Consider the following 8,621-nt stretch of genomic DNA (forward strand, 5'->3'; position numbering starts at 1 on the left):
AATTTGTCACTCAATTATATTACTCAATTTTGGGTCCCAACATTAACCACTCATCTTGCAACCTTGACAATTCCGATGTGTGTTTGTTCGACATGTGCTTTCAACAATCTTATCCACAGTTAAAATGAAAATATCTCGAACAATTTCAATAATTATCAACTAGTTTCATAGTTTCGATTAGGTTTGATGTTCCCTTCCACCTTATGAGGCGAGAAACTATCGTTTTTTAGGAGTCGAAAAGAAATACATAGTGACCCATCTATAACTCTGAGACGCGTTTTTTGTGCTTGTTGTTATAGAGCGCGTACTTACCCTTTTTCTTTACGCAACTAATTTATTTAAATATGATACACTTGATCGGGAAGATTTCATTAAAAATAATAGGTTTAAATTTCTACTCATGTTTGAAATTTTGAATTGAGGTATTCATATGACTTGAGAATCTGACTAATCGGAATTAACCAATCGAAATTATTAAGATTAAATTGTGGTAGATTTTTTTCGGTTTGGTTGAGCTGCATTTTTAAAAAATTAAAAAATTCAGGTCAGTTCATAATTTTTAGTCATTAAAATAAAAATTACAGTTCGATTATGTTTTTAAGATTATTATGAATATTAAGAAACTTTTGACTTTTACCATTAATGTAAGATTATTATGAACTTTGACTTTTGCAACTAAGGTTAGAAATGTGTTGGTTGAGAAGGCTTTTGATATTTGGTTTTATGATATTTTAGTTATTAAGGTAAGATAATTTAAAGAATTTTTTAAATAACTAAACAACCCGACAGTCCGTCGGCCTCTTTTAATGGGCTAAATTACTAATGTTGAGGCCCATCCCAGCTCGAAGTTTGAGTCCATGGGCCTCTTTTAATGGGCTAAATTACTAATGTTGAGGCCCAGCCCAGCTCGAAGTTTGAGTCCGTGGGCCTCTTTTAATGGGCTAAATTACTAATGTTGAGGCCCAGCCCAGCTCGAAGTTTGAGTCCATGGGCCTCTTTTAAATGGGCTAAATTACTAATGTTGAGGCCCAACCCAGCTCGAAGTTTGAGTCCGTGGGCCTCTTTTAATGGGCTAAATTACTAATGTTGAGGCCCAGCCCAGCTCAAAGTTTGAGTCCATGGGCCTCTTTTAATGGGCTAAATTACTAATGTTGAGGCCCAACCCAGCTCGAAGTTTGAGTCCGTGGGCCTCTTTTAATGGGCTAATTACTAATGTTGAGGCCCAGCCCATCTCGAAGTTTGAGTCCATGGGCCTCTTTTAATGGGCTAAATTACTAATATTGAGGCCCAACCCAGCTCGAAGTTTGAGTCATGGGCCTACTTTAATGGGCTAAATTACTAATGTTGAGGCCCGGCCCATCTCGAAGTTTGAGTCCATGGGCCTCTTTTAATGGGCTAAATTACTAATGTTGAGGCCCAGCCCAGTGCTGCGCCGATGAAATCAAGAAAAACCCTAAACTTGCCGATACGGGAAACCCTAATTTCTCAGTCGATGGCCTATAAAGTCACCATTGGACCATGCTCATGACATCGTCGATTTCTCCATTGTTCTCTTTCCAACTGCAGTTCGAGTTTCCATTCAAACAGAAGGTCTTAGTGCATAGCTTACTTTTTCATTCTGCATAGTTTTCAAACCCTTCTTCTTTCTCCTTCAACTTCGATGCTCGTTTTCTTTTCATATTTTTTATCTGTGCTGAGTTGCTGTGATGATGCAATTTTCGTGGACTAGAGTTTCTGATCTGGGTCAATTCCCGGGATCTGATTAATATACCCTTGGCTGTCTGAGCACTCTCTGGAATTTGTTAGAAGCGTAGTTTTGTTTGATAATTTTTTAATTTCGTGTTCGATTATACGGGCTTATGATGATATTTCAAATAATCTTAGCGGATTTCAGTGAGTTTATCAATGATCTGACTGTTACACACACTGAAGCCTGTTTTACATGATTTAGTGTAGATTCGTTTGAATGTTTGTGATCGGTAATTCATTCTTGTAGTATTCATATGCTTCTGCATGACGTATAATCGATTCTGCTGATTAAGAAGCAATGATGATGTTAAGCACTTGGACGTGTTGTGGGCAGTGGCCATAACTTTTGATCGAGTTATGCCGTGAGCCTGTATATTAAACGACTTCTCCTTCCACTGAGCTTCTTTGTTTGATTCCATTTAAGATTTACAGTGTGTTTAGATTAGTTTTGTGTGATAATAGGAAGGGTATTTTTAGGGGTTAGAACAGTGCGTCCATTACCAATTCTGGGGGATTATTTCAGTTCCTCTTGGCATAATGGCTCGGACGCAATATCAGTAATGTGGCCATCCTGATTGATGGTTAGCCTCAATCCCATTCAATCGTGGAAACACCTCAGACATTTTCACTTCAGGAGCTAACCTCTAAAAATCCCTTTACTTCATACTTGCATTTTTTGTTAATCAATATGATCCATTGCTTGAAATTGCTAATAGATTCTGAGTTTTTTTTTTTTTATTTTTATGTATTTTCCATTTTCGACTGAATGATTGCTAGACGAAGCATGGCAGAGATCGATAATTCATGTAAGATTCAGGTCAAGGATCGTGTCCTCGTTGCAGACTCTTTGCTATGGCTTTCCTGGTGTCACTCTCGCTGGATCGTGGCATACTAAAATTTAATGCTCAAGTTTTTGTAATAATTTGTAATTTATAATTTTTATTTAATTCCTCCATTGTAAGGATTATTGTTATTATCTAATAAAATTTATTATTTCTTTTAATTTTTCAACGAATTTTTTATCAATATTAAATTATAGTAATTAAATTTATAATTTTTAATAATTATGTTTCCAAGCTGTACTGAGATTATTGATACTTGTCTAGGGACCAAATTAATATAAAAATTAAGCATGTTATCTACTTTTTACTAATATTTTAAAAATTAAATTGTGTTTGAAGAATCATGGAATATATTATTTTGAAATCTAATATAATTATAAAAAAATATCATAAAACTAAATAGTTATTGAATTATCTCAAAACAATTAAAATGGTTATCAACAATTAAATGAAATGCGAGAAATGAGGAAAATATTTTAGATATTAATAAAAATGTCTAAGAACATTTTAGGAAAAAAAAACATTAATTGCATACTATATTAAATGTGGTTATATTGTTCCTCAGGTATTATTATTTGTCTACTAATATTGTGACTTTCCATGTATTATGACTCGAGAATAATTCAATTTTATTTATTTATTTATGTATATAATTGACCCCAAATTATAATTCAATTTCTTAATTATACAATTAATACCAATTTGGAATTATTAAAAATAAAATTGGAAATTCCATTACTGATTCCAAATTGAAAAACGGAAAGTGATTGTCGAAAATAAAAATATATTAATTGTTTTTTACGGCTGATTCGTGGCAAAATAATTGCGTTGGACAACCAATCAGAACGTGACACGCTTGATTTGATACACGAAAAATGTTTTGGCATTTAATTGTATATATATTGAATCTTGAAGTGCGGGTAAGACTAGGCGGCCGAGGTATATGAATCGATTGACTCGTTTTGGAACTCAGCTCAACTCGTTCGAGTCACGATTGTTCTATGAACCCGCCACCGTCAAACCTCATCTCCGCCGTCCTAATCATGCCCTAGCCTTCAAAACCCACCGGCATTTTTCAACTCCACTCAGATTCGGATTTTTCTTGCCCAAAATCTCTGACCCTCCCCGTCGGCCTCCCCGTCTGCCCCAGGCGATGGACCCGGTTCCTCCGGAATCTGATTCCCCTTCTGTGGAAGATTTTGTCCACATCGAGAATCCGGATATCGAGAGTTTGGTTCAGAGTATTGTTAGTACTACCGATGAACAGATTAATGACGAGGCAGCCTCTGTGATTTTGCCCGAGGCCGAAGAAGGTTTCACGGAGCAGAGTAGAGTCCTTCCGGAGGAGCTTTCTAGAAGCGTGGTGGTATTGACTTGCGAGACCGCTGATGAGGGTGGCATTTGTGATGTCTACCTTGTTGGAACAGCACACGTTTCTCAAGTAACCTTTTGATTTTCGATTGTGATTAATTGGCTTGTATTTGTTGCATTTTCTTTTTGAAATTTGGAGGGTGTGAGAAGGAAAACATGGATTGGTGAGAGATTGCTAGACCCCTTTCGGAATTTTGTTTGTTGTTAGCTGCCAAGATTAATTGGAGTACTCGAGTTAGAGATGAATTAGATCACTTGTATGGGTGCAGGAATCGTGCAGAGAAGTTCAAGCTGTAATCAGTTATTTGAAACCTCAGGTGCTTCCTCTTTTTTTTGAAACTCAGTTATACTAGATTGAAAGATGGGTGATTCTGCAGGTTAGCAGCCCGCTTTCGAAAGGCGTTTTTACATGTTGCATTTGCTTTCGTGTTTGTTCATTGAATGCCTTGCATATGCAGGTTGTCTTCTTGGAATTATGCTCGAGCCGAGTGGCTGTTCTCACACCTCAGAATTTGAAGGTACGGTTGTAATTTGATTATGGCGATTATTTCAAATTCAATCGAATAGCTTGTTGGTTTAGGGTTCTGAACATGAGTCTTGAATAACCACACTGGTTGCTTAATAACATCGATTATACAAATTTGCTGGTGTACAGCATGCGTAGGCTTCTTGTTTAGCTCTCAATTTTTGCTCTTCCTGACCTTTAGTTCACCAGGTTCCAACTATGGGAGAAATGGTTGAAATGTGGAAGAAAAAGCATAACATCTTTGGTATTCTCTACAGTTGGTTTCTTGCCAAGGCATGTTATTTCTTTATGTTCTATATATTTTACACGTCATTTGTTTTACAATTCAATTGAAAGATTGTGTCTTATTCGAATTATATGTCTTGCTTTTATCTTAGGTAGCCAACAAACTTGAAGTCTTTCCTGGTTCTGAGTTTCGTGTAGCCTATGAAGAAGCAATGAAGTATGGTGGTAAGGTCCTTCTTGGTGATCGTCCAGTACAGGTATGATCCTCTTGGTGATGGGATTTCTTGAATAAATTATCCCTTTTAATCATATTTATTGTTCTATTACATTTGTTTCAAAAGTCAATTTGATTGTCCCAACTAATCTGCTTCTTTGAGAGTAATTTACCCTGAAGAAGTTTCTTCTGTGGTATAATAGTCTGTTCTTAAGACAATTCCTGGTCTGCTCAAGCCTCAAAGCACATTTAAGGGCTTTAATTATCGTATAATGTTCGCTTTAAAGGTGTTTTATATTGTGTTGGCTGTTGCATCCATCATTTCCATCTATTTGTCCATCCTCTTTGTGTGCTTTGGTTGGTACTTCTTTTGTTCGAATGGATAATCCTTTGCCAAATGTGCAGACTTACGATTAGATGACATTCTATTCCTATTGCATTTTTCCTCTGTTAGTTTTTAAGCAGGACTTGTCTCCTTACCTTTTCTTTCTGGTTATTTTGATTTATATCCTTATCTCATATTCTTCAACGAGATGACTTTCAGTTTGTTATTTTTATATACCCGAATGATCTGTAATATTTTGACGTTTACGCAACAGATTACAATAAGGAGGGCATGGGCGAAAATGCCACTTTGGCATAAGATAAAATTGCTTTACTCCTTCGTTTTTCAAGCTTTCTTTTTGCCAGGCCCTGAGGAACTAACCAAAATGGTACCATTTCATATACCATCTCTCTCTCTTTTTCCTCACAAGTGCCCATTCTCCTCTATTTCTCTTTTTAATTGTGAGGCATTTAGAAACTGATTCCAAAACAAACCGTACTTTTGTCTTCAGTTGAAGGATATGGACGATGTTGACATGCTCACACTCATAATTCAAGAAATGAGCAAGGAATTTCCCACATTGATGGACACTCTTGTGCATGAGCGAGATCAGTTTGTACATTTACCTTTGTTCTGTTTGATGCTGATTACCCTTTTCCTTTTTCAAAATTCTGTTTTATTGATTATGGATTCAATGGGTTTTCTAAATTCAAACAGGAATAAATTAAGTGGATTTTTAGAAAAACATTTTCTCTGAATGAAGTAGTCTTTTTCTTTTTGTGCATAGAAATTCAACTAGTTACATGTTTGGGTGACATGTATAAAGGCACTTTTTCTTTATTTTCCTTCGTTTCTTTCTCATGAATTACCATTTTTTAAGAATAAATCAAGTTGTTTTCACTATGGAAATTATGATGTTAGCGACTTTATGCCAAGGCCTCCTATTACAATTCTTAAAAATTGTTCTATTCAACAAATTGTCAAACAATTCCTAAAACTTAAAAGAGACATGATTCTCATTCATGCTTGAGTTGTTTCGCTGGACTAAGAACATGGTTACAGGTTACATTATAAAATAAAGAATACTGCGTTCCCCCTTGATTTGTATTTCATGGAATCATAGGAAGATTCTTCATGGAATCATAGGAATCTTACAAATCAAAATCATTTATCTTCTCAATGACTGGTGCTCTGATTTCATTATCATATATCCTTCATTATTGTTTGCATTAGGTTTTTTATTTTTTCGACATCCATTTTTCACATTCTTGACTATTTTTTTGCCCCTATCTATACACGTTTCAGGTACATGTCCACTACGTTGCTAAGAGTAGCCAAGGAGCATCGTTCAGTTGTTGCGGTTGTCGGGAAAGGTCACCTAAATGGAATCAAGAAGAATTGGCAGCAGCCTGTTAAGGTAGGCTAGATTCTCCCATTTTTAAGGAACTCAACGAGGCTACTACCATTGTTCCTCTTTATAGTAATGATTCGAATGCAGCCTCACTCTTGCCATGTATATTTTTCTGGAAATTGCAGCTCAAGGATCTTTTGGAAATGCCGGAGCAAAAACGAGTCCCTGTTGTAAAGATCTTTACGTCACTAGGCATTGCAGTTGCTGGAGTTGCAATCATATCTGGCATCTACCTTGCTTGCAGAAAATAACACCATTGAAGGGGACTTGGCCAATGACTCACCTGCTGCAATGAATGCTATAAAAATGATCAACAAATATGCAGCTTATACAGTCAGCTTCATTATAGAACCATTTTAGACTTGTTAAACGAGTCCACTTTGCTTGAGGTTTTGCTTTAGCAGAATGATTAAACCACAAACTTGCAATAACAAATCAATTTTTCTCATTATTATCTTTTCTTTTCTAGGTGTCCGTGCGTGCAAATGTGGAATCATTTGAAAATTTCTACGGCTAAATTCTTGAAACACTTGTGTATAGATGTTTGAAACAGTGAAAGTTCATCATGGAGGCAATGCCACGGGGCTGGCTGGCTATGGCTGCTTTTGTAAGAACTTGGGGCATCGCCATTTGAGTTATACCAAATAAAGTAGGAAGAAACTTTTTAGAACACTCCTTTTAAAAATTATGAGAAAGCAATTCAGTCTCATTAATTGATTTCGTCAATCCAAGCATAGATTATTAAGGTTATTTACAATTAGGTTCCTAATCTCTATGTTTTAGAGCATACTACCTTTTTAAACATGAAGATTATATCATATCAGCTTAGTTTTCGTTGGAAAAGTCCACACTTTCAAGTTTTGTCCAAGAAAAGTGACATAAAGTTGGTAACCCAATTGGCATTCGTCATGCCTGAGAAGATCTAATAAATTACATCAGTTAAACTAGGTGTATATTAATGGGACATAAAGTTGCTCTGCCAAAGACAACACAATATCTTTGCAGAAACACAAAAAAGAAAAAGGCATGGTACACCTATCTTATCTAACACCAGCAACGGCGGCCTAGTGCAAACTGAGCTTGCTTAGTTCCTAAAGAGAACCAAATGCAATAACAATCAACAAGGCCCAAATAAAATGATAAACTATATTTGAAAGTTAATTCCATTCTTGAACTGGTTTCAAGTCAAATGTTTCCAAAGAACTGTTCCAAGGATGGAGAGCAGTAAACGTTAGAAGCAGCTCGCTCGTGTTTGATTGGAGCTACGTGAAGTTGATATTTGATGAACCTCTGGTGATGAGTAAAGGAAAAATATCAGTGATCACCATGTATTTGCAGGTGCTAGAGAACAATAAAACTTGCTAACATGATGGATGATTAACTTACAGCTAACTGAAAAATGATATCGGGATTGGAATCTATATGCCAATCGGGTTCCAGTTGACGCACGAAAGATGCTCGCCCGTTCTCCATGCTACAGAAGAGAACCTACAGAAAATCCTCAATTAATTAAAAGCCAAGGAAATTGCCATGTATGGCTGTCCCCTATTTTTCTCCAGGCTTTAACACCAAACGATTCGAAGGACGATTTTGCTTCTAATCAAAGCTTGTGCAGTTACCAAGTCAACTACCTTTATGAGAAGTTCCAGTTAAGGGAGTCAGAGATACCAAAAGCTGTCGTCTGCTACATGTTTTAAGGTTGGAAACTGCAGACGCCTAAACAAATTCTACCGTTTTTGGTTTTTGAAAATTGTGATGCCCCACAATTTTTTTAACATCTTTCTCAAGGAGATATTTGAATTCCTAGCCAAATTTCAAAAATAAAACTACTTTTTTATGTTTTGAAAACATTTATACAAAGTCGATAGGGAAACAAAGAAACTTATTGGTTTAAGAATGTTTATAAGCTTAATTTTTATAAACCAAAAAAAAAAAAAAAAAAAAAAAAAAAAAAAAAA

At 35.8% G+C, this 8,621-nt stretch overlaps 2 protein-coding genes, 1 long non-coding RNA gene and 4 other non-coding genes across 7 annotated transcripts in view; 6 read left to right on the forward strand and 1 right to left on the reverse strand.

The window, feature by feature from the left end:
• Nucleotides 1-1,484: 1,484 nt before the first annotated feature.
• LOC111451704 lies at nucleotides 1,485-2,760 on the forward strand. Its single transcript, XR_002712018.1, has 2 exons — nucleotides 1,485-1,590; nucleotides 2,212-2,760. It is a non-coding gene; the product is annotated as an uncharacterized LOC111451704 (long non-coding RNA).
• Nucleotides 1,695-1,792, forward strand: LOC111451886. The gene has a single exon (XR_002712044.1). It is a non-coding gene; the product is annotated as a small nucleolar RNA Z157/R69/R10 (small nucleolar RNA).
• Nucleotides 1,854-1,935, forward strand: LOC111451887. Its single transcript, XR_002712045.1, has one exon. It is a non-coding gene; the product is annotated as a small nucleolar RNA R11/Z151 (small nucleolar RNA).
• Nucleotides 2,042-2,153, forward strand: LOC111451890. The gene has a single exon (XR_002712048.1). It is a non-coding gene; the product is annotated as a small nucleolar RNA Z152/R70/R12/ (small nucleolar RNA).
• Nucleotides 2,249-2,374, forward strand: LOC111451893. Its single transcript, XR_002712051.1, has one exon. It is a non-coding gene; the product is annotated as a small nucleolar RNA snoR80 (small nucleolar RNA).
• Nucleotides 2,761-3,513: 753 nt separating the features above from the next.
• Nucleotides 3,514-7,118, forward strand: LOC111451697 (traB domain-containing protein). Its single transcript, XM_023092210.1, has 9 exons — nucleotides 3,514-4,032; nucleotides 4,232-4,279; nucleotides 4,421-4,480; nucleotides 4,678-4,761; nucleotides 4,866-4,970; nucleotides 5,527-5,640; nucleotides 5,764-5,864; nucleotides 6,558-6,669; nucleotides 6,789-7,118. The coding sequence occupies exons 1-9, from the start codon at nucleotides 3,535-3,537 to the stop codon at nucleotides 6,912-6,914; spliced, it is 1,248 nt and encodes a 415-aa protein (XP_022947978.1). The 5' UTR covers nucleotides 3,514-3,534; the 3' UTR covers nucleotides 6,915-7,118.
• A 403-nt stretch (nucleotides 7,119-7,521) lies between these two features.
• Nucleotides 7,522-8,621, reverse strand: part of LOC111451702 (peroxisome biogenesis protein 22-like) — a 5,981-nt gene continuing 4,881 nt past the window's right edge. Inside the window, exons 7-8 of the mRNA XM_023092218.1 lie at nucleotides 8,050-8,151; nucleotides 7,522-7,953 (exon numbers count right to left, since the gene is read on the reverse strand). Of these exons, the coding sequence (XP_022947986.1) occupies nucleotides 7,849-7,953; nucleotides 8,050-8,151 (207 nt within the window). The 3' untranslated portion in view covers nucleotides 7,522-7,848. The remainder of the gene's footprint in view (nucleotides 7,954-8,049; nucleotides 8,152-8,621) is intronic.

Source organism: Cucurbita moschata, unplaced genomic scaffold, assembly GCF_002738365.1.
Source record: "Cucurbita moschata cultivar Rifu unplaced genomic scaffold, Cmos_1.0 Cmo_Scf00013, whole genome shotgun sequence".
NCBI lineage: Eukaryota > Viridiplantae > Streptophyta > Magnoliopsida > Cucurbitales > Cucurbitaceae > Cucurbita > Cucurbita moschata.

Excerpts from the sequence above, each read along its gene's own strand:
- LOC111451697 (XM_023092210.1), top strand. The coding sequence starts at position 3,535 with ATGAATCGATTGACTCGTTTTGGAACTCAGCTCAACTCGTTCGAGTCA. Across the intron at positions 4,971-5,526 it reads TTGGTGATCGTCCAGTACAG|ATTACAATAAGGAGGGCATG; the intron begins GTATGATCCTCT and ends TTTACGCAACAG. Across the intron at positions 5,865-6,557 it reads CTTGTGCATGAGCGAGATCA|GTACATGTCCACTACGTTGC; the intron begins GTTTGTACATTT and ends TACACGTTTCAG.